At 43.6% G+C, this 25,206-nt stretch overlaps 1 protein-coding gene and 1 pseudogene across 9 annotated transcripts; both read right to left on the bottom strand.

Moving 5' to 3' along the window:
- Positions 1-137: 137 nt before the first annotated feature.
- LOC120065300 (arginine-glutamic acid dipeptide repeats protein-like) lies at positions 138-17,641 on the bottom strand. 9 transcript variants are annotated; one of them, XM_039016187.1, is made up of 17 exons: positions 17,491-17,641; positions 16,113-16,161; positions 15,682-15,806; positions 15,079-15,178; positions 14,723-14,821; positions 14,292-14,372; positions 11,858-12,011; positions 8,368-8,448; positions 7,962-8,155; positions 7,533-7,700; positions 7,189-7,302; positions 5,646-6,946; positions 5,271-5,472; positions 3,875-4,595; positions 3,293-3,451; positions 2,952-3,132; positions 138-1,276 (listed from the first exon to the last, which is right to left on the bottom strand). In XM_039016187.1, the coding sequence occupies exons 1-17, from the start codon at positions 17,514-17,516 to the stop codon at positions 1,243-1,245; spliced, it is 3,789 nt and encodes a 1,262-aa protein (XP_038872115.1). In that variant the 5' UTR covers positions 17,517-17,641; the 3' UTR covers positions 138-1,242. The 9 variants fall into 9 exon arrangements, with proteins under 9 accessions (XP_038872115.1, XP_038872119.1, XP_038872113.1 ...); XM_039016191.1 differs by having other exon boundaries at positions 3,293-3,430; positions 17,491-17,640; XM_039016185.1 differs by having other exon boundaries at positions 2,952-3,150; positions 17,491-17,640.
- A 393-nt stretch (positions 17,642-18,034) lies between these two features.
- Positions 18,035-24,918, bottom strand: LOC120065303 (annotated as a pseudogene).
- Positions 24,919-25,206: the final 288 nt, after the last annotated feature.

Genomic DNA, 25,206 nt, shown 5'->3' on the forward strand with positions numbered 1-25,206 from the left:
AACAGTTTCACTAAGGAAGGGTGAGGATTGCCCCCTATTGGCCTATTACTGTTACCACATAAACAATTCCCCAAAAGGTCCATCCATCCATCCATCCATACATAGAGGGTATAGTTTGAACAATACATTTTATCATGTTATTGCAGAGTTATTTATTCAAATAAATATGCAATGCATACACTTTGTTTTTCCATATTATTTCACATAAATATTCAAACAGGGTTTGTCCATGGTAGAGATGCCAAGGTTTAAATGCTTTTTCTGTTTTGTCTAACCAAAACAATATTACTATCTGGATCCACTGTTCTAAACACCGTTTTATGTCAGGGGTGACAATAGTGATACTCCAATTTATAATTGTCTGTGTTAACTCACTTTACTTTATAACGCTATATACTCTGTGTGTATAGCTAAATAATGTAACTTTATTGTGCCAGCTTCCAAGTCAAGAATTCACTAATATTCATAATAATCATAGTTAATAATATAGAATATTGAACATGTATTATTTACAATCTAAAAAATGTTACTGTGTGTCAGACGTAGGTTAAATTGTGAAAACATCTTGAAATATATAAAACTTTAGGGTTTAGACAAATATTTTGCAGATATAGAATAAAATTAATCTACTATGCTTTTTTTGTTGTCTAATCACACATTAGCAACGCTACTCTAAGTTCTGATGAAAATCGAAGGGAAACAGGCATGCAAGGTTATTACAGTCAATCATCCAAACATATAATATCAAATGGCATTCTGTACAAGGAGATCAGTCAGACTGTTTAGAAAGTAAAAGGATAGTCACCCCCTAATCAAAGTTTGTCAGATGTTTTCATAACTTCAAAGGTGAGCTATATTCCACACCATCTATTGTGTAGATCCTGCCCGCTATATTGCATTAGGAGAAATCTAAAAGCTACAAAATCCATATTAAGTGGAAAAATGTGTAACGTTTTTAGACAAAAAATGGCATGGAACTGAAACTATGCTAATCTTTTATAACAGACCATTATTGAGATATGAAATACTCTCACAAACTTTCGATGATTTGGGAGTAAACTATCCCTTTAAGTGCTGAGCAAGAAACAAGCCTTATGAGCCACAAAGATTCTTAACTCTCAATTACATTTAGACTAATAAAAAAAGATCAACTAAGATTAGTTGTCACATAATGTATTTCAAAAGTACACAGCATTACTATCTCTTTATGCATTTCCATGGTGACTCACATCGTCAGGTGTCTCACGATGGTTTGTCACCTTCTTTCTTCAGACGGCTGTGGAGGAAAATAACATTAATAAACTAAACTCAGCAAAAAAAGAAACATCCCTTTTTCAGGACCCTGTCTTTCAAAGATAATTTGTAAAAATCCAAATACCTTCACAGATCTTCATTGTAAAAGTGTTTAAACACTGTTTCCCATGCTTGTTCAATGAACCATATACAATTAATGAACACGCACCTGTGGAACGGCCGTTAAGACACTAACAGCTTACAGACGGTAGGCAATTAAGGTCACAGTTATGAAAACTTAGGACACTAAAGAGGCCTCTCTACTAACTGAAAAACACCAAAAGAAAGATGCCCAGGATCCCTGCTCATCTGCGTGAACGTGCCTTAGGCATGCTGCAAGGAGGCATGAGGACTGCAGATGTGGCCAGTGCAATAAATTGCAATGTCCATACTGTGAGACGCCTAAGACAGCGCTACATGGAGACAGGACTGACAGCTGATCGTCCTCGCAGTGGCAGACCACGTGTAACAACCCTGCACAGGATCGGTACATCAGTACATCACACCAGCGGGACAGGTACAGGATGGCAACAACAACTGCCCGAGTTACACTAGGAACGCACAATCCCTCCATCAGTGCTCAGACTGTCCGCAATAGGCTGAGAGAGACAGGACCTCACCAGACATCACCGGCAACAACGTCGCCTATGGGCACAAACCCACCGTCGCTGGAACAGACAGGACTGGCAAAAAGTGCTCTTCACTGACAAGTCGCGGTTTTGTCTCACCAGGGGTGATGGTCGGATTTGCGTTTATCGTCGAAGGAATGAGCGTTACACCGAGGCCTGTACTATGGAGCGAGATCGATTTGGAGGTGGAGGGTCCGTCATGGTCTGGGGCGGTGTGTCACAGCATCATCGGACTGAGCTTGATGTCATTGCAGGCAATCTCAACGCTGTGCGCTACAGGGAAGACATTCTCCTCCCTCATGTGGAACCCTTCCTGCAGGCTCATCCTGACATGACCCTCCAGCATGACAATGCCACCAGCCATACTGCTCGTTCTGTGCGTGATTTCCTGCAAGACAGGAATGTCAGTGTTCTGCCATGGCCAGTGAAGAGCCCGGATCTCAATCCCATTGAGCACGTCTGGGATCTGTTGGATCGAAGGGTGAGGACTAGGGCCATTCCCCCCAGAAATGTCCGGGAACTTGCAGGTGCCTTGGTGGAAGAGTGGGGTAACATCTCACAGCACGAACTGGCAAATCTGGTGCAGTGCATGAGGAGGAGATGCACTGCAGTACTTAATGCAGCAGGTGGCCACACCAGATACTGACTGTTACTTTTGATTTTGACCCCCCTTTGATCAGGAACACATTATTCAATTTCTGTTAGTCACATGTCTGTGGAACTTGTTCAGTTTGTCTGTTGTTGAATCTTATTATGTTCATACAAATATTTAAACATGTTAAGTTTGCAGTTGACAGTGAGAGGACGTTTCTTTTTTTGCTGAGTTTATTCATGTTAGTGCAATAGTTCATCAATAAACCAAGATCCCACTTTTGTCTACTGATTTATGATATAATATTAGCTCATCAATAATCAAGATCCAACTTTGTCTAGTGATTTAAATTTTTCAGTAAATGCATAAATGAAAGCACTGTGTTCAGGTAAACTGTTGTTGTTGTTGTTATTGTTCAGAGTTGGTAATCACCTCACCTGTAGTAATCCTCCTGTCCGGGCAGAGGCCCCCCGTGTTGTAGGTGGTGGTGTCCGTGTAGCCACTGCTGCTCCATGGCCAGCCTCTGCAACTCTGCTGACTGGGCGTGCATTGCCTGGAGCTGGTGGGCTGCAGACATCTGGGGGATGGGCCCCTGGAGCTCACGGGGGTACCCTGCTCCTGCAACAGCGGCATAGGCTGTTTGGATGTTGATCAAGGGGCACAAAACATCAGTGAGTCTTAGTCACCTCACAATCACAGAAATATAGTCTGAATACAGTGAATTGAAGGTGTGTGTATTCCCATATAGATAGTCAAGGTGAATGTTATTGTTCCTCACCAAACAGTGGGTGTCGCAACATGTCATGGTCGTGGGGCAGGTCGTTGAGCAGAGGGTTGGGGATGGGGCCTCCAGGGAAGGGGAAGCGGGCCAGACGGGGCCCAGGAGCCAGGGGATCCAGAGGGTGGGGCCCATTACCTGGGTGACAGTAACACACATCTAATGAGGCAGGAGAACAAACAATATATAAATTAACACATTTCATAAACATCAGTTAATATTGGGCAGGGGGACGAACAGTGCACACATATCAACTGATGACTACACTGGTAGGTAGACAGTAATACAGTGAGGGGAGTCAGCCTCTTCTCTCAACATTAAATAAGACTATCAAACAACATTAAATAAGAATATAAAAAATATATATATAATACAAATCAACTGTTCTTGTTTTTAAAACAATAATCAATGTGCGTACAGTACACACACATACAGTACACACATACAGTACACATATACAGTACACATATACAGTACACACATATACAGTACACACACATATACAGTACACACACACATACAGTACACACATATCCTGAAGATGAAACAAGACAGAATATAATTGAATAGAAGTGTCCTTACCCTCACCTTGGTTGAGTGGGTCCTGCTGATGTAGGTGCAGGTGTGAGTGGATGTGGGAGTGCTGGTGGTGATGCGGTGTGACGTTGAGCATCTGCAGCCTGGCGGCCGGGTCGTTAGCCACAGATGCCATCCTCTCAGCATGGAGCCTCTCAGCAGTCAGTCGCTCAGCGTAGCTCAGCTCCGGACGCATCTGGGGCCCGGCCAGGGCCAGTGCCTGCCTCTCCCTCTCCAGGTGGTTCTGCATGACCGGGTGGAAGTGGCCAAAGGGGTGGTGGGGCGGCCCAGCGATGTGCGGCAGGGCCAGGGCTCCATGTCTGGCAAAGTGCTCCATGGGGTTGGCTGATGGATGCATGGTCTCCATCTCCGGGGGCTTGACCTCGAAGCCAGGCTTCATCCTCTCGCGGAGCTCCCTCTCCCGGAGGTTACGGAGCTCCCTCTCTCTCAGGCTGGGCTCGGCGGCGTACAGGCCAGGCATGTGGTATGCCAGCAGAGGGTCCCCGGGGGACAGGGACACGAAGAAGGGGTGGTTGCGATTGGTGGGGGACATGACGTGGGGTCGGGCGTACTCACTGAGGGTGCGCAGGGCCGGGGTGTCGGGGCCGATGTAAGGGGGCACAGCGGCCACACTGGTGGGGGGCTGCTCGAAGGAGGAGCGCATGTGGACCTGGCCGGACATTTGGACATCACTCATACGGCTGTCGTGGGACGAGCTGGACGCTCTCTGGAAGAGGAAGAGGCTCATTTAGGTGGTTCAAATTTGCGAGAAAACAATGTATAGAGTCCTACAGGTATCCAAAACATCCAACTAATAACATTGTTGTACTAGTATATAATAATCAGTGGTGTAAAGTACTTAAGTCAAAATACTTTAAAGTACTACTTTAGTAGTTATTTTTTTTGCCTCTGATCTGGCGGACTCACTAAACACACAGATTATGTCTGAGTGTTGGAGTATGCCCCTGGCTTTCCGTAAATTTCAAAAACAAGAAAATGGTGCCATTTGGTTTGCTTAAAATAAGGAATTTGAAATGATTTATACTTTTAATTTTACTTTTGATACTTAAGTATATTTTTGCAATTACATTTATTTTTGATACTTAAGTATATTTTAAACCAAATACTTTTAGACTTTTACTCAAGTACAATTTTACTGGGTGACTTTTACTTGAGTAATTTTCTATTAAGGTATCTTTACTTTTCCTCAAGTATGACAGTTTGGTACTTTTTCCACCACTGGTAATAATATCATTGATAACATTGTTGTACTAGTATGTAATAATATAATTGATAACATTGTTGTACTAGTACGTAATAATATCATTGATAACATTGCTGAGATGCATAGATATCACGTCAGTTATGTCAAAGAAAAAAAGGAACAGGGAATATTACTCACAGCATTTTTGTCTTCCTGCCTCTCTCGTTCCCTCTCCCTCTCTCTGTCCTTCTCCCTCTCTCGGGCATTGTGCTCAGCCTCTCTCTTGGATCTCTCCACAGCCTCCTCTCTCTTCTTGGCCAGCTTGGATGAGGCCAGGGGAGTGAAGAACAGGTCTGTTCTGGAGCACGAGTTGTAGCCACGGTCCAGGTGTTTGAAAAACCTGAAATGAATCAAACAGCAAATATAGCAATCACATAACAATATTGTTTGAGAACATATGTAATTCAGATGAACAACATCTGTTAACATTTGAGAAACACAATGGCCACAATTAACTGTGTAAAGGAGGCCCATCTTACAGGACTGTCTGGAGTGATGTCATGCAGTAAGTACCGTGCTGATTGGCTGGCATGACTGGCGATGTTGACAACCAAAGGTTCCGGTGAGGGACTTCTGGGTGGAGGGGGCGGACTCTCAAGCTCCTCACATTCATCCAATGGCTCCTCTTTAATCTGGACATGTGACCCTCCAATGACAATGGGGTTTCCAGGCGAGGGGCGCAGGGAGGGGAAGGAGGGCTGGAGACTAGGGACTGGACCCATGGTAGAGGGAGAAGAGGCAGAGAGGACAGGGTGCAAGGCTGAGGGGGCAGAGCAGGAGGGCAGGGAGGAGTGGGGGTGGGAGGAGTGGGGGTGGGAGTGGCTGCCTCTGCCAGGGAGGTTCTGCAGCTGCGTGAGCACGGGAGGCTGGGGTGGGAGTCCCTGCTGCATGGGCAGGGACTGGGGCATGAGCTGGAGGGGGGGGGGGGGGGCACCGGGAGGGTGCTGGTTGGGCAGGGAGTTGAGGGGCTTCAGTGCCGGAGGAGGGGGCAGGTTGGACGGCATCTGCGGGAAAGGGGGAGCAAGGGAAGAAGAGAGGTGTGGTGGCTGCTTGTGAGATGGAGGGATGGGTGTGGTTGGGGGTGGTTTGATTTGGGGCCCGGAGGTGAGGGGGAGGGCCTGGGGGAAGAAGGGTTCCCTGGGAAAGTGAGGAGGGGGTCGCTGGGGGTGGGGGCACTGGGTGGGAGCACCATGGAGGGACAGGGGCTGGGTGGGAGGCAGAGAGCCAGGAGAAGGAAGAGGACCCTGGAATACAGGAGTTGGAGGATGGAAGGCCTGTCCCAGTGGAGGAGGGACGAGTGAGGGGCCAGCGAGAGGGTGAGAGGAGGGGGGTGGGGGTCGGTTGTGTAGGGGACTTGTCTGATAGCTAACTGACTGACCAGCCTGAGCAGAGGTGGCTGAAGACTGGGGAGGCTCTGGGGAGGGGGTTGCCTGGGCCTGTACCTGGCCAGGCTCTGCAGAGGGAGAGGTACCCTGGGGAGGCAGGGATGTGTTTGAGCCTGCAACCTGTGGTGGAGGAACAATCTGTGGGGTCTGTGTTTCAGCCAGGGCAGCAGCAGGGGCACTGACGGTCTCTGCTGCTGCCTGGTGGGCACCCTGGAGGTGCTGGGCAGAGGAGTCGGAGTCACTCTCGTTGCCCTGGCGAGGGCTGGGGATGCTGGGGGAGGAGGAGCGGTTGTCCTGGTCGATGTCTTTGGTGTCGCTGCTGCCGTCGTCCTGGGCACTGCGGCTGTCTGAGCAGCTCTCCTCCTCCACCTCACCCCCCTCTGCCTCAGCCTCTCCATCGCCCTCCGACCGGCACTCTGCCTGTTCACCCTAAGAGGAGGATGGAGACACAAGGTTAGAATTGTTGGTCAGGGGAGGTTCTCATCATGCTAATGTTACCCAAAAAGAGCCACTGGATAGATCTAGTTACACCCAACAATGTAGCTCAGTGCAGGAAGATAAGACATTAACTAAAGAATAACGAGGCAGGCTGGTTTAGATCATTTTGCTTCTCTCTGATCTTGCACCTTGTAGCTGTCATTGCTTTCCTATTGTCTTACACTCTGTCTGACCTGCAGTGTCTTCGTCCTTTTAGTTGGTGTTCTCTCAGGCTCCTCTGGGTCCTGGGCTGCACTCTCCCTGGAACGTTTAGTACTCTTTGGTAGGGGCGCCTCTTCCTTTATCTTCTGTTAGATGGAAGGAATATAATTCACTTATTCAATTCAGTTCTACATGAATATACAACACATTAAAAAGTATTTGGACAAAGGGGAAGCCTTGGTCTGAATGGCAGAAATACAACTAGATGTTATGATTGTATATGATATTAGGTGTACTTAAATTCACAAATGCACCATTACTGTGCATTCAAATCTATTTCCCTAACTTCAAAAATAATATATGTGTGTGACTGTACCTTGCCAGGCTTCTTTGTGTTATCAGTCTTCTCTAAACAGGAGGTTCTGGATACGTTGGAGGTGGAGCTAGCTCCACTGGGGGCGGGAGAGGGATGGCTACTGGACTGCTGGTCTTCACTGGTAGGAGAGCCGGTCAGCCTCTTGTGGCCACTTCTTAATGAAGACAACTGGAGAGAGATACAACTTAGAGTAAGTATTGAAAGATATTATAACAACAATTGAGGGAGAAAGATAATGATGAGGGTGGTAGGGAAAGAGAGAGAGGGTGGTAGGGAAAGAGAGAGAGGATGGTAGGGAAAGAGAGAGGGGATGGTAGAGAAAGATAGAGAGGGTGGTAGAGAAAGAGAGAGAGAGAGAGGAGTGTGGGTGGCAGGGAGAAAGGGAGGTATACACAAGATGGGGCTAAGATGGGCGGTTCCCAGGCTTACCGGTGTTCTGCTGCGTCGCGTCCTCATGCCATGCTTCCCGTTGCCCTCCTCTTCCTCTTTGACAGGTTTGAACATGAAGGGAGGGTCAGCAGGCTTAGGGCCAGGCGGCAGGCGGCCATGTTTGTTGTAGTAGGTACGACAGGTGGTACACAGGAGGATGTTATCCCGGCCTCCGTGCTGCCAGTCCTTAGAGGCTGAAATTAAAGCATTGAATGGAATAAACTTTATTGATCACAAGAGGAGAAATTTGATTTGTCATCAACATAGGACAGAAACATACAGTACATCAGAACCCATTGAACTGAGCACCGGTGGCTGGTGGAGCAAGTATGATACATGACATCAATGCACACCAATAGAATCAATGGGGGAAATAAAGAAACGGAGAGAGTTAAGCGATACTCACTGGTTGTGGCACAGTGTCCACAGGTGCCTTGCTCGCTGTCTTCACTGTCCAGGTCGTCCTCACTGGCTGAACTTATGTCCACTACAGGATTGAGAAGAGACCAGATTAAAGACTATACCCACTGCTATTCATTCAGACAAAGACTATACCCACTCCTATTGTGTTATCTACAGTTACTGGACTAGACGATAGAAACAGACCCTTAGTTTCAGAATGGGTGGCAAGGAATAAGTTAGTGCTAAATATTTAAAAAACTAAAAGCATTGAATTTGAGACAAATCATTCAATAAACCCTAAACCTCAACTAAATATTGTAATAAATAATGTGGAAATTGAGCAAGTTGAGGTGACAAAACTGCTTGCTTGTCATGGTCAAAACATACTGATACAACAGTAGCTAAAATGGGGAGAAGTATTTCCATAAGGCGCTGCTCTACCTTCTTGACAGCACTGTCAACAAGGCAGGTCCTACAGTCTCTCTAGTTTTGTCGCACCTGGACTACTGTTCAGTCGTGTGGTCCGGTGCCACAAAAAAGGACTTAGGAAAATTGCAATTGGCTCAGAACAGGGCAGCATGGCTGCCCCTAGAATGTACACAGAGAGCTAATATTAATAATATGCATGTCAATCTCTCCTGGCTCAAAGTGGAGGAAATATTGACTTCATCACTACTTGTATTTGTGAGAGGTATTGACATGTTGAAAGCACAGAGCTGTCTGTTTAAACTACTAACACACAGCTCAGACACCCATGTATACCCCACAAGACATGCCACCAGAGGTCTCTTCACAGTCCCCAAGTCCAGAACAGACTATGGGAGGTACACAGTACTACATAGAGCCATGACTACATGGAACTCTATTCCACATCAGGTAACTGATGTAAGCGGTAGAATCGGATTTAAAAAAGAGATAAAAAATACACCTTATGGAACAGTGGGACTGTGAAGCAACACAAACAAAGGCACAGACACATGCATACACACATATGACAAAATACGCACTATACACACACGTATACATGGATTTTGTGTTGTAGATATGTGATAGTGGAGTATGGGCCTTAGGGCACACAGTCTGTTGCGAATTCTGTAATGAATGCACACTACCGTTCAAAAGTTTGGGGTCACTTAGAAATGTCCTTGTTTTTAAAAATAAAAACAACTATTTTGTCCATTAAAATAGCATCAAATTGATCAGAAATAAGGTGTAGATATTGTAAATGTTGTAAATGACTATTGTAGCTGGAAACGGCTGATTTTTAATGGAATATCTACATAGGTGTACAGAGGCCCATTATCAGCAACCATCACTCCTGTGTTCCAATGGCACGTTGTGTTAGCTAATCCAAGTTTATCATTTTAAAAGGCTAATTGATCCTTAGAAAAACCCTTTGCAATTATGTTAGCACAGCTGAAAACTGTTGTTCTGATTAAAGAACCAACAAAACGGGACTTCTTTAAACTAGTTAAGTATCTGGAGCATCAGGATTTGTGGGTTTGATTACAGGCTCAAAATGGCCAGAAACAAAGAACTTTCTTCTGAAACTCATCAGTCTATTCTTGTTCTGAGAAATGAAGGCTATTTCATGTGAGAAATTGCCAAGAAACTGAAGATCTCTTACAACGCTGTGTACTACTCCCTTCACAGAACAGCGCAAACTGGCTCTAACCAGAATAGAAAGAGGAGTGGAAGGCCCCGGTGCACAACTGAGCAAGAGGGCAGGTACATTAGAGTGTCTAGTTTGAGAAACAGACGCCTCACAAGTCCTCAACTGGCAGCTTCATTAAATAGTACCCGTAAAACACCAGTCTCAACGTCAACAGTGAAGAGGCGACTCCAGGATGCTGGCATTCTGTGTTCTTTTGCCCATCTTAATCTTTTCTTTTTATTGGCCAGTCTGAGATATGGCTTTTTCTTTGCAACTCTGCCTAGAAGGCCAGCATCCCGGAGTCGCCTCTTCACTGTTGAGACTGGTATTTTGTGGCGGCTTAACTTATCCTTTCCCGCAGCTCAACTTACCCCATACACAGGGTAAGTTGTGCCAAGAGACCAGTTTTTTTTGGACATGCTATGTTTTCAAAACTGTAATGTTTACATTAATTCTGATTATTTCCAGGAATACACATCATCCTGAAATATATATATATATGCTCGTCAAACATCTCATTCCAAAATCATCTGCATTAATCTGGAATTGGTACCCCCTTTGCTGCTATAACAGCTTCCACGCTTCTGGGAAGGCTTTCCACTAGATGTTGGAACATTGCTGCAGGGACTTGCTTCCATTCAGCCACAAGAGCATTGGTGACGTCAGGCACTGATGTTGGGCGATTAGGCCTGGCTCGCAGTCCGCGTTCCAATTCATCCCAAAGGTGTTCGATGGGGTTGAGATCAGGGCTCTGTGCAGGCCAGTCAAGTTCTTCCATACTGATCTCGACAAAGCATTTCTGTATGGACCTCGCTTTGTGCACTTGGGAATTGTCAAGTTGAAACAGGAAAGGGCCTTCCCAAAACTGTTGCCACAAAGTTGGAAGCACAGAATCGTCTAGAATGTCATTGTATGCTGTAGCGTTAAGGGGCATAGCCCGAAAAATGAAAAACAGCCCCAGACCATTATTATTCCTCCTCCAAACTTTACAGTTGGCACTATGCATTGGGGCAGGTAGCGTTCTCCTGGCATCCGCCAAACTCAGATTTGTCCGTTGGACTGCCAGATGGTGAAGCGTGATTCATCACTCCAGAGAACGCATTTCCACTGCTCCAGAGTCCAATGGCGGCGAGCTTTACACCACTCCAGCTAATGCTTGGCATGGCCCATGGTGATCATGGGCGTGTGTGCGGCTGCTCGGCCAATGGAAACCCATTTCATGAAGCTCCCAACGATCAGTTCTTGTGCTGACATTGCTTCCAGAGGCAGTTTGGAACTCGGTAGTGAGTGTTGCAACCAAGGACAGAATATTTTTTTACGCGCTTCAGCACTCAGCGGTCCCATTCTGTGAGCTTGCGTGGCCTACCACTTCCCTGCTGACCCGTTGTTACTCCTAGATGTTTCCACTTCATAATAACAGCACTTACAGTTGACTGGGGAAGCTCTAGGAGGGCAGAATTTGATCAACTGACTTGTTAGAAAGGTGGCATCCTATGACGGTGCCACGTTGAAAGTCACTGAGCTCTTCACTAAGGCCATTCTACTGCCAATGTTTGTCTATGGAGATTGCATAGTTGTGTGCTCGATTTTATACACCTGTCAGCAACGGGTGTGGCTGAAATAACCGAATCAACTAATTTGAAGGGGTGTCCACACACTTTTGTATACATAGTGTATATCTTTGTTACAAAGAATACAATATTTTCCTTGACTGAGTGATGCTCAATGTAAAAAACGTCTCCACTTACCCCACTATCCCCTACTAGTCCTAATCTGTGTCCAGGAACCCGGCCATAAAATAAGCTAAATCTTAGAGGAATTGAAAACCCCCGGCACTCACTGGATTGGGACTGGGAAGGTGTGTTCACAGTGGCAGCAGTGGCACGAGTCTTGGCCTTGCGTGAGGACGGCTGTCTACGGTGCTGACGGTACGGCCGCGTGCCTGCAGCCTCAGGCGTCTTCTTCCAGTGATAGTAGAATGTGATCAACTCCCCCTGCCAACAACACAACACGTGATTTAAGAAGAGGGCACAGTGTGCAGATTCCAATGAAGATACAGATAAAGATATTGAATGTGTTGCTGGAGTGTGTTACAGGTTTTGGTTTTTCCAATTATGTTTTGAGGATGGACTTTAGCACGTAGGGCGCGCCAAATGATGTCACATCGTTAGTGTCATGTCTCTGACTTGTCATTAAATGAAGACATTATTTTATCAAATCAATTCTCTGTAATTATTATTATGTGATTAAACTAATAAGGTACATTTAATTAACTAGGAAGTCAGGGCACCACGGAAAATTTTCAGATTACTAAATTATAATTTTCCAAATATAACTCTTCAGATTTTAATATCTGATCAATTATTCTTCTATTAATTAATTATTATTATTACCTTCCGTCAGTCTCATCTGAACGTCGTAAAATTCTTGGTTATCTGCACAAACCCAGACTCTACTATGAATCATCCATACAAAAAATTGGCTCAATTATTTATTTACTAACTAATTAAACAATTACAGAATATACAATACATAATAACATTGTACAGTAAATACCATCCCTAGTGGACTAGACACAAACAGTTTGGTTATAACACGATAGATTCAGAGAGAAGAGAAGGGGGTTTTGGAAGGAAGACTAAGGAAGATTGGTCTCTATCAGACCTGGAAAGCTATTCTCACATAACTACATATGCCACTAACAATAGCCCATTCAGAAAAGCAATGCACCCTATTTAACGTGAAGCTGGCTTCGATAGTTGAGCTGGTGATGTGAGGCTCTGGTTTGCCCAGTCGATGTCGCCCTCGTCCTTTGTGGAATCTTCCGGGTCATCGTGTGAGAGGTTCACGTGCTCTGAGAAGTTCATCTCACTCTGGAGATGCTTCCTCGTCGGTCAGTGTTCTCGTACTAGATTTGCGCATATGTTCAGCTGTAGTCTGATATATGTTAGTTTAGTATGCACTTCTTCTTTAGGTGATCAATAGTTCAGAGTTCATATCATTTCACGTGTGGAGCAAGCCCTCACGTTTCCTGGCCTGTAGAGTTGAAATTAGCCCTTTTCAACGTGGAGGACAAGTCCTCCCGTTATTTGGAACTGAGTTGGATTTTCGTCACGGAGGCTTTTATTCAAGAGTTGAAAAGGGGTTGGTTCATCATTTCCAACCAATGTCTATTCACTTCGGCGTGGCTACTGACTTAGTTAAACTTTACATGGGAGGCCAATTCTCTCATTTTAAAGGTTAACATCACATCCTTTCACAAATAGTTTCATCTTACTCATTCATTTTATACAATAATTAGATGCAAGCCTCATAACTGAGGAACCTGTATAAACAGAGTTAGGGTAATGTTGCTGTATTGTCTTTCATGAGGTCATAAACATGAAACAAAACGGACCAAATCGTAGCTGGCTTCTCCACCGACCGTTTACACATTCTCCAATATAGGAATATTGTTAAATTCTCAAATTCTGGGATGAGATAGAAATTGGCGGGAGAGTTCCTTTGTTCTACTGTGACCTTCTCTCTCCCATACGGCATGGTCAGGGAGACACGACGTGGTTGTAAAGTCATAAAAACTGCCCCCCCCCTCCTGTCACTGAAAGGGCTAGCGTCATGACATTAGTCAGTATGTGTTACACCTGTGCTGATTGCGGTCTCGTTAGTCAGAAGGTATTTCACCTATGCTGGCCCAGGTGATATTTAAGAGTGGCTGGCCCAGTGCCCCAGTGGTCTTGAGAGATGTGGAGGGTCAACACCTTTTAGTTGGCTCTCCCTATTTGATTTCTAGAAAACATTACTTTGTCTGATCTTCCATGTTTTCGTCTTGCTCCACCTTTTTGGTTCGCCTCCTGTCTTTAAATTTGGTATAGGTTTTTCTTTTCTTTGTCTCTTCTTGGGCAACATTTAGTGGACACTCGTGGTGGGTGGCTTTTAGGTTCCAGTTGTTGTTGCTAGTCAACTTTTAGTGGACACCCCCAAGAGTGTCTTTCAGAACCCCTCCTAAAACCCCACCTGTTTTGTTTTGGTTGTTGTCAGTGACTCTTTGTTAGTTCCCCGTTCTGTTTGAGTGAAATTATTTGGTTTTCTTGCTGGGGAAAGTAACAAGTACATCAGCAAATATATCAAATAAGAAGGAACCACTGACTGCATTACAAACAGTTAGGTCTGTTGATTGTGTGTATAGTTATGTCTAGTTATATGTCTGTTATGTCTAGACAGACATACGACACAGTATGATAGTAAAATATATTACACCAGGTGTTTTCATTTACCGTTTTCTTGTTGGGCAGCAGCTCTTTGCGAATCCTGAAGAAATTCTTGCCGTACTGTCTCAAACCTTTGATGAACCGCTTCTGTTGATTGTAAAGAGATTGTGGGTGAAATAAAAACAAGCAGTCAACAATATACCATGCAGTGTAAACGTGTTTCATATTGTTTCACTATTGTCTATGTTACACAATGGCCATAATACGTATTGGAGTAAACCGATGTAACCACAGAGCAGCCCTAACAACACATAGGGCCATATTCTGTCTTGAGCGCTTAACTAAAATATCTGAGCAAATCTCACGTTGACATCAATGAATGATTTATGCAAAAGTCAGAGTTACAATGCTCATCTCAATTATAAAATCAGGCCCAAGTGCCTAAAGTTAAACTTTGTCTTTGGACCTGAAGTAAGCATGGTGCAAGGCTGCTTTACCACATCATCTTCTGACCAACATTTCTCAATGAGTTTGGGCACAGGTTTCTTCACTAGGCGCTGGAGAGCTTTAGCTGCGTCGTAACGGCTGGCGTGTAACTGTAGAGGGAGGGAGACAATCAAAGATCTACTGAGAAGGGTTCAAGATCTTATTTGTAACAATATATTGTTTTTGCAATTGTACACTATATTTTTTTATAAAAACATTTCTTTACAATGTTTAAAAAAAAAAAAAAAAAAACTTAATTACATTTAACTTGAAAAAATTATAAATGAGAACGTGAAAATGAAAATGAAATGATCTCATTGTTCTATTTCATATTCCCATTTAAATGCAGAAAAGTATTCCTGCCCACCATGTTTAAAGCGTTGAGTGTGGTGTCGTCACGAGAGGCCGCCAAACACCCGTCCTCTGTGGATCCTCCGTCACACATCCCTGCAAACGCTGCCATGCTCCTTCAATCAGGAAGAGACAAGGAAGATAAATACATCCTGCTGTGCAGTCAGTCAGGATGACAAGCATGACAAACATTATGCACTACAGTCGCCTACAGAAGTGTTTTTAAATTACATTATCTTTAACAATAATGACCTGACAGGCTAGCTAGAAGAACTCTGATAGGACAAGTCTTTATACTAAATGACAACTAAAAACCAGCAGCAGTCAAACTGAAACGATTATGTTCTACACACTACTTAATGACCATAATAATGCACTTCACTCTTACTCTCAACACCAGTGTTATGCAGGGCTGACAGACATCAGGTTTGGTATGAATCCCATCCGTTTTTAAATCTGACAGGGTTGCACCATTCATCACACAAGAGATACACTACGAGTGCAGCCTGGTCCCAGATCTGTTTGTGCTGTATACCCAACAACAACCACAGGAGTTGGCTATACAGCACAAACAGATCTGGGACCAGGCTAATATGAGTGCTGCTGAGTTGACACTAACCTGGCAGCTCTGAGGTACATGAGGAGGTCACAATCATTGACCCCTGGCATCCACACCAGCTCTTCATTCTCTGTCTGAGTCTGAACACCAAACACAGGGCGTGGTTGCAGCTCAGGGAGCTTAGCCTGCATACACACAAATAATACAGACAGATAAATACCATGTTTGTCTCACTGTCACAGACAGTTGATTACAGTGATATGAGATATGCACCATGTATTTCACAAATACATGTCAGGTTATGACAGCGAGATAGTTTATGACATACTGTATGTATCACGAGGCTCTCAAATTTTGCAACACTAAACCAATGGAGATTGTTTAAGACATAACGGTACTGCTATATGGTAAGGTCTAATGTATTGCCCGTCTCCAATGGGCAATACATTAGAGAGGGACAGCCTGCTTAAAGGGGGTTAATGGACTATTACCTGATGACTTGATCCCACTCTGATCTCCCCCTGCGTGCTGTTCAGGCTCCTGGAAGTAAGGATAATTCAGTTATAACATATAAATTAGATATTACATTGTTATATTGTTTTTGTACATAGTATCTATGTTATATTTGCAACTGATTTGAACAGAATAAAAACTAAAATCAATAAACATTTTATTAGAGAATCATTGAAAATGAAAAGGCGTAACGCTCGCTCACCATTAAAAACTCATTGTTTTATTCAAGTCACATGTTGACAAAATGTCATTATCAATTGTAGTATCAATCAAGTGAACAGTGTAATGGCAGGTAGGTAGCCCAGCAGCTAAGGAATTGGAGCATTAGCAGAAAGCTTGACTGTTTGAATCCCGAGCCGAGCGCTAGAAGAGGGGATTTGATCTGACAACTGAAGGGCTGCTGGGTTCACATCTTAACAATCCCCTACCGTTGGGCCTTTGAGCAGGGCCCTTAACCCCACAACATGCTCTTCATCCAGGGGCGCTGCACTGTAGCTTGACCCTGTGCTCCTCTCAAATGTGTGTGATGTGTGCTATCAAATTTCTGTTGTTTGCTGTAACATATGGACAGTTAAATTGTATTGCATTGTAATGTTTATAACCATATAGCAATGTTAATGTTCTGTTCTAAAACAGAAAAAAACTAGTGCTAGATACATCCCTTTTTCTGACATACTAGTGCATGCAATATGCAAAGGAATTAAACATATTTAACACAAATCACAAGGCAAAATCTTAATCCCTAATCCTAATCTAAATATTTCATATTACTGGGTTAATCTTGCATTTCAATTGGACAGCGGTTTCCTTTAATCCCGCCCACCCATCAGTGAAAGCCAATCTGAATGCGGCTATTACGTTCCCTCCAAACATTACATAAACGAGTCCTGTCTCCAGCCACTTGCAATGCTTATCACACTTGCCTTTTTACAAAATAAGCATAGCCTGATGCGTGTTGCTTTGAAGCGTATAATAACGCATACTTTACATTTAAAATAAGCATCCTCACATCGTCATTGTCTATTTACGTGGCCCGACAGTCTCGCAAAATGGAGTATTGACATAAGTCTTTTCCCGGGAGCCGAAGTGAAAATCGACAGAAACCACAACAAATCTGTGACAGCTGAATTGACACAGATGACAGTAATCCACAATGCACCGCGTGATCAATTAAATATATCTAGATACTGAAATATTTTATCCGTACGATAGATTGCTAGCTTTAGCTACATGGATCGAGCTAACGCCATCGCGACCATTGCAATTGCAAGTATGTCATAAAAATGGCAAGGTAAACAGACATTTAAAATATTCGCGTCTAAAACAATGTAAAAATGTACGAGGCAACGCCATTACCTTCTCGGACTGAACAGGTCGTCCATGTCGGAGGCTCTTAGTGTCGTTTTTAGGTTGACACTGCCAGCGTAGTGGTCGATACAAACTATGCTATTCCATACTACTCAAAATGGAGGCTAAGAGACGATTTTTTTCCCCCTAGCACTAAACTGTGCAATGACCTCAGCCCCACGCTCAGCATTAAAAGTTCCGCTCTCCGTAGATATAACGGAGCATGTGCCGCGGTCGCTAATAGGATAATCTACTGTAGTGTGTACAGAGCCATGCCCCAGAGAGCATCGATACCAAAATATAGAACCGCTTCGAACGCAGACATTATTCAGAGCGCGAGAATACTGAACAGGTTCACACCTGGATACATTATCCAGCCCAGACCAATATTCCAGGAATACATATTTCAAGAATAAATTATAGAACAATGGTAGAATAGTCACACCTGTTACCCTTATAATACATATGCTTGACAATCAAAATGTACACATCTTGCAAAAAAGTAATGACAACAGGGAAATGGTTCAGTTCCAAACAAATGAGTTTATGCAACTGCCTCTATAGCCATAGGTACAGCCTTTGTACTGTCCCAAACCAATGGTTATTTTGGTTATTTTGCTCTATTGAAATATGAAGAATAGCAACTCAACACTAACCAAAATGTGCCACCACCCCAACAAAAAGTGTCAGAATTGTAAGTAACTAGTCTCCACAGACACCTTGTGATTCTAGGGCAGCAGAATGTATGTAGACTAGGGTAGGTAATGTATGCATGTCACCAAAACCTATGGTCTTGGAGTGTAACTTCACATGTGCCTTTCTAGCTGCCTTGACGTGTGTGTAACACTTTCTGTTTGTTCCGTAAGCTTCTTCAGCGTGTGCAAGTAATCATTGGAATGTTTGCTAAACCGTTATGTGCAAGTGTGTGCCTATATGCCAATGAGTATGTGTCCATTGCACTCAGTTAAGCCAGTGGGTTCCTGAAGTTCTTCCCAGCAAAGACAGCCTTGTCTCCCAATTCCTCTTCAATTCTGAGAGGAAACAGAAAATACAGTTTAGCATTACAAAGCAATATTCAAAACATAGTTATAATGAAGTGTATAGCTTAGTCTGCAGTTTATCTTCAGTGTCCATACTATGTGATTGTTTGTCTGTCTATTCTAGTTGTAGCAGCACCAATTAACCTAATCAAGTTCTAGTACATGCAAATTATTTGGCAAATAAAGGTGATTCTGTATAATGGTCAACTAAAATTATACATTTCCCCAATGGTTATGATGCCATGCAGGATTACATGGGTAAAAACCATGATCAACAAGAAAATAAATCCAGCAGAATAAAAATGACAAGCATCACAACATTGATTAGGCTGTAAAGGTCATGAACCCTCACCTGAGAATCTGGTTGTACTTGGCCAGACGCTCAGAGCGGCAAGGAGCCCCAGTCTTAATCTGGACAAACAGACAGGGGCAACATTACATAGCAATAATGTACAGTAACTAAAATACGGTAACAATTCATTTAAAATCAATCATAACAATGATTCCTTTGGGCAGCCCCTTACCTGTCCAGTGCACAGGCCCACCACCAGATCAGCAATGAAGGTGTCCTCAGTCTCCCCAGAGCGATGGCTGACCATCACTCCCCAACCACTGGACTGGGCCATCTTGCACCTGGACAGGGGAAAGAGAGGACTCATGACGTGGTTAGAAGTTCACACCGTTGGAAAATTGCATCATGCGAGGCTCACATTAGACTTACAACTGGCAGGTTGTTTGCCTTGACATAACGGTTTGTTGACAGTCATGAAAATATCAATTTAATGCTCATCAATGTATAGTATAATTACATAAACTCCTAAATCTCAGGTATTTTCTCAGGTCTGCCCCCCCCCCCCCCCCCCCCCAAAAAAAAAGGCAGGCAAAAAACTGAGGTCAGAGTTCCTCTTGAAGTCACTATGGAGTAAAGATAGTGGGTGAAACTTACACAGCCAGAGACTCCGTCACAGAGCCGATCTGGTTGACTTTAAGCAGCAGGCAGTTGCAGGCCTTGTCCTCCACGGCCTTGGTGATGGGGTTGGTCACTGAGGTCATCACCCACCACCTGGATCTCCGTGCTGCCGGTGAAGTTGAACCACGTCTCCCAGTCGTCCTGGTCAAAGGGGTCCTCAATGGACTGTCACAGAGGGGACATAGATCAGTGATCACCGAGAGGAAAGTCATAGTCCTGTACGTTAGAGTAGACTAAACCATAGAATAGGACATTGTGTTTTATTTCATTTGCCAACCATAATATTTAACTTTGCCCATCTCCATTGTAGTGTAAACTGATTCACTGAATTTGTGATAAAATACAAAGCTGATCCAGCCAGAGACAACATTACATACTTTTGAAATACTCAAAGGTAAACAAGGACAAGACACCTGGGTAATCCTTGCAGAAGCTCTTGTAGAGGTCAGCCAGCTCATCAGGGGTGATGTAACGCTCTGGGTCATCAGGAGACTTGAAGTCCAAGTCATATTTACCATCCCTGTAGAACTCAGAGGCTGCCACATCCATGCCAATCACCACCACTTCGGTGTATCCTGCTTTGCTGATGGCCTCTTGATCAGCTCTAGAGCTGTGGAAAATTAAACAGATGTTCATTTGTTAGAATATGGTTTTATACATTGGCAACACCTTGTGATCATGTGGGTACTACACATTAGTGGCGGAGGTGGTGAGTTTCCCGTAGAAAAAGCTGCATCCAAAAAAGTACCAAAATATACTTTATATGCTGAAAATAAAAAAATATATACTTTATGTGATCAAAATAAAAACCCTATGATCACATCTGATACCTTCCTTGTTCTCCAGGATGTTGGGAGCGAAGCCATCCTCATCTCCCACATTGGTGGCGTCCTGGCCGTACTTATTCTTTATGACGTTCTTCAGGTTGTGGTAGACCTCAACCCCGATACGCATGGCCTCCTTGAAGGTGCTGGCACCCACCGGTAGGATCATGAACTCCTGCATGGCCAGCTTGTTACCCGTGTGAGACCCACCATTGATCACGTTAAAGGCCTGGGAAATACAGAATCGAAGATTTTTATTTGATTTCATTAAATTAAAATATATTGATAGATATGGATGGAGAAAATGAACTACACGACAAGCTGTAAGACAAGGCATGTGTGAACGTGTTTTGATAGACAGTATTTTACTCTTACAGTACTGACTTTCACACCCTGTACTCACCGGCACAGGAAGGATGACCTCGGGGTTCCCAGCAAGATCAGCGATGTGACGGTACAAGGGGACACCTTTCTCTGCTGCACCAGCCTTACACACCGCCAGGGAAATACCCAGGATGGCGTTGGCACCAAACTTGGCTGATGTGCCAAAAATAAGAATAAATGCAAGTGAAATTGACCAAAAATAACCTCATATGGGGAAAATATTGAGTTATTTAGCCGACAGAACTCATTCAGTGTGACTTACAATCAATGCATTTAACTAGCTAAAACATGTCCTCTGCATTTTAATCTGAAACAATTTACACTTGTTCTCTGTGCCATCCATGTCAAGCATGATCAGATCAATTTTCTCCTCCTCAACCACAGACACATCCTGAGATGAATAACAAACAAGTTAAGCACATAGCATTTAAACTGAGGAACAAGGGCTGCCTTAACTACGAGTATGTGGCAGAGTGGGCACTAGACCTGTTTATCTTTACCAGGTAGGGAAACATCAAGACGAGCAAAGACAGCATTCCATGTCATTGTACATCAACTTTCAAAAAGTATTATTCCTACAGTACCTGACCAACGATTGCAGGTGCAAGTGCAGAGTTAATGTGGTCCACGGCTTGTGAGACACCTGAAAGGACAATGAAACATTACTGACTAACAGCCTTGCTACTCTGCAGCCATCGGGCATCCGGAGTTGCCATCAGCCAGAGGGATTGCTTCCGGTGAAATGAATGAAAGCTTCTCTACTGCACGTGTTGTGCTCACGTTGTGTAACATCCAATGGCAGCATAGCATCCAACCGCAAGAACGAGAGAGATTCAATTCTCGATGGCTGACACGCACATTCATTCCATCTTGTGAATTGAAATAATGTGCTCTGTAGCAGGTAGAACATCACATTGATGTGACGCTGATGGCAAAGCAACGCATGCAGTGGAGCTGAAGTGTAAGAAGCATTGACAATTGGGGGATTTAGAAAGTAGCAATCCAAGCAACAACCCAGTATGCTTTTTCAGACACTAAAACAAATGGACCTCAGTCAGAGCACCATTCAGTTTTTTAGATTGGTGAATCATGCAACCATTACTGTGACAAAAGATTAACTTCACGCACAAGGATGCGTTCAGAGAAAACAGTTCTGCTTCTCTGAACACACAGCATTCACTACACTTACTATGCACACAAAAATATAGAAAAGCCTTGGATAAACAATTATGCTTTTTTATGTAAGTGAGCACTATTCTGTATTTTTTTCCAGTATGTCAAGGCACAATGATAAGCACTCAAAGGCAACATGCTTAACTTGTACACTGGGATGACTAAGTTATTTGACACTTGCAATTCACATGAGCATTCAGTATGTCGAGCAAATCCTCCATGTGTCAATTGTTAAATCAAGAGCAAACGCACTGACTTACCCTTTTTTACACCTGACTGAGGAAGAAAATTGTCAGGAGAATAAAAGAGTAAAGACTGTAGGTAGCACGTTTATAGAGACCTCCCTGAAATAGATTCCATTATAATCATATTATGCAGTTAGAATATATTAACCCCAGATACACACCTTTCCCAAAGTAGCGTGACTTGTCATTGTCCCTGAGCTCCACAGCTTCATAGATACCAGTGGAAGCGCCACTGGGTACAGCTGCTCTGAACAGACCTGGGAGATAAGAGTGACAGATATAAAATAGTGTTTGTCATGAAAAGTTGGACAATCAACTATAGCAGTGGTTCCCAAACTGAGGAACACAGGGTTAGGCCAATAGCAACATTTACCTTTGTCAGTGTAGAGGTCCACCTACAAGTAGGGTTGCCACGAGAATCTAAGATCTCCTGGGCATGAATCTTCAGGATGGACATGGTGCTCGACCTTTGGAGGAGAAAAGTCTAAATATATTTAAGACTGCTAACCAGAATTTGTATCAGTCCTATAAACATGATACTTTAATGTCCATTGTGCAAACTCTAGAGCCTTAAAATGTGAATCAGCATGTTTATTTCACAGTGTATCAGTCATTTGAGGTATCAATGTTTTTCACATACCATCTAACCTTAGGTCAAGCCAATGAAGGCATGAACACCACCCCAAATGGCCTTGCTATATCAGAGGCCCTTTGTTGACTGCTGAATACAAATCTACTAGGTCCAGTAGAACCTATTGCTATTTCAGTCAGTGGTGGTTAAAAATGACTTTCACTGCATGAAGAGTCCTTTTCCTAAAAGTGTCCTTTCTGGTTGTGAGCTTAGTGGTGCTAGCAGTAGGTTATCTGCCTAATTGGATTAGCTACTGTCCATCTCATTAATTACATTGCACTGGACTAGACCGAAGCAGTGGTAAGGCATCGGTCAAGGCTAGAAGGACTACTGAATGTCAGACGACGTCTTGACAGCCAAACCCCAATATGTATAATTCTGAATGTTGTAGGTCCTCTATTCTTGGCGTTGACATTGGATACATTTTTTCGAAAGATACCTACAGGGATTTCAAATCATCCGATTGACATGAGATCCCCTAGTAATCCTGTCAATGGAACATCCCTTGAACTTGGTGCAAATAGTCTCGTACGTGGGTTGAGAATGCAAAGTAGTAATTTACTGTATCTTGTATCATCAGGTAAATTGACTAAATGTTGTCTCCAAAGGGGTTAGCTAACTTTAGAACTCTAATCAAACTTTAATTGAAATGTTGTAGTAACTTTAAAACTTTGCACGGATGAAACATGACAGTGGCTAGACTAGCTAGCGGAAACAGAGGGGAACTTCTGTTGAAAAGTTACAGAAGGGTTAGTTATAAATAAACAGAAGTATGTGGACACCTCTAAAAATAAGTGGATCCGGCTATTGCAACCACACCCATTTCTGACAGGTGTATAAAATAGACCACACAGCCTTAGACAAACATTGGCAGTAGAATGGCCTTACGGAAGAGCTCAGTGACTTTCAACGTGACACCGTCATACAATGCCGCCTTTCCAACAAGTCAGTTTGTAAAATTTCTGCCCTGGTCAACTGTAAGTGCTGTTATTGTGAAGTGGAAACGTATAGGAGCAACAACAGCTCAGACGCAAAGTGGTATGCCACACAAGCTCACAGAACGGGACAGCTGAGTGTTGAAGTGCGTAGCGAGTGAAAATCATCTGTCCTCTGTTGCAACACTCACTACCAAGTTCCAAACTGCCTCTGGAAGCAACATCAGCACAAAAACAGTTTGGGAGTTTCATGAAATGGGTTTCCATGGCCGAGCAGCCGCACACAACGCTAATATCATCATGTGCAATGCCAAGCATCGGCTGGAGTGGTGTAAAGCTCGTTGCCATTGGACTCTGGAGCAGTGGAAACGCGTTCCCTGGAGTGATGAATCACGCTTCACCATTGGCAGTCCGACAGACGAATCTTGGTTTGGCGGATGTCAGAAGAACGGTACCTGCCCAAATGTATAGTACCAACTAAAGTTTGGTGGTGGAGGAATAATGGTCTGGGGCTGTTTTAATTGGTTCAGGCTCCTTAGTTCTAGTGAAAGGAAATCTTAAAGGTACAGCATACAATTACTTTCTAGACGATTCTGTGCTTCCAACTTTGTGGAAACAACTTTTTCAGCATGACAATTCCCCAGTGCACAAAGCGAGGTCCATACAGAAATGCTTTGTTGAGATAGGTGTAAGAACTTGACTGGCCTGCACAGAGCCCTGACCTCAACCACCTCGAGATGAATTGGAACACCAACTGCTAGCCAGGCCTAATCGCCCAACATCAGTGCCCGTCCTCGCTAATGCTCGTGACTGAGTGGAAGTATATCCCCGCAACAATTTTCCAAAAGTGGAAAGCCTTCCCAGAAGACTGTTATAACAGCAAAGGAGGGGGGGGGGACCAACTCAATATTAATGCCCATGATTTTGGAATGAGATGTTCGATGAGCAGATGTCCACATACTTTTAGTTCTCTTTGGTAAAGGTCGAGGAACAACTCAAAGCTCTGTCTTCAAAACCGGAAAACACACCTTGCGCTTCGGTTGTGAAAAGCACCTGCAGATCCGTGCTTTAATATTGTCATAACAATGGTCATTTTCTTACATAACAGATACATGTGGTTAGTCACTTACCTTTGAATTAAAATAGAAGTCAAGGTGAGAGGAAGGGCAGTCTTTCCTGGATAATGCCGACGAGTTGTGCGTTAAGTTCTGGGAGGTGGAGAAAAATACTTCCACTCTGTCCTTTTCTGTGTTTTGCTCTTATTCTTCTCTGGAATCATCAACCAGAGCTCTCCACCCCGCCCTCTATAGTTTAGGAGTAGGGCCTACATTTCATGAGTTTGTGCTTTTGATGCACTGAGAGTAAATCATAAATCAAAATCAAAAACTAGTAAATAAATACTGTATCTGGGCTGACATAACATGTCATCTTCAGTACAGATAGTTATTTGGCCTATACCCCAGTATACTTTGAGCCTTTGCCTACATTAAGTTGAGCACAAAGTTGAACACAAAGTCAGATTG

This window comes from Salvelinus namaycush, chromosome 20 (genome assembly GCF_016432855.1).
Source record: "Salvelinus namaycush isolate Seneca chromosome 20, SaNama_1.0, whole genome shotgun sequence".
Lineage (NCBI taxonomy): Eukaryota > Metazoa > Chordata > Actinopteri > Salmoniformes > Salmonidae > Salvelinus > Salvelinus namaycush.

Coding starts and splice junctions, on each gene's coding strand:
- LOC120065300 (XM_039016185.1), bottom strand. CDS start 17,516: ATGGACGACCTGTTCAGTCCGAGAAG. Junction 8,156..8,367: donor TGGACACTGTGCCACAACCA/GTGAGTATCGCT, acceptor CTTTAATTTCAG/CCTCTAAGGACTGGCAGCAC. Junction 3,151..3,292: donor GTTGCGACACCCACTGTTTG/GTGAGGAACAAT, acceptor ACATCCAAACAG/CCTATGCCGCTGTTGCAGGA.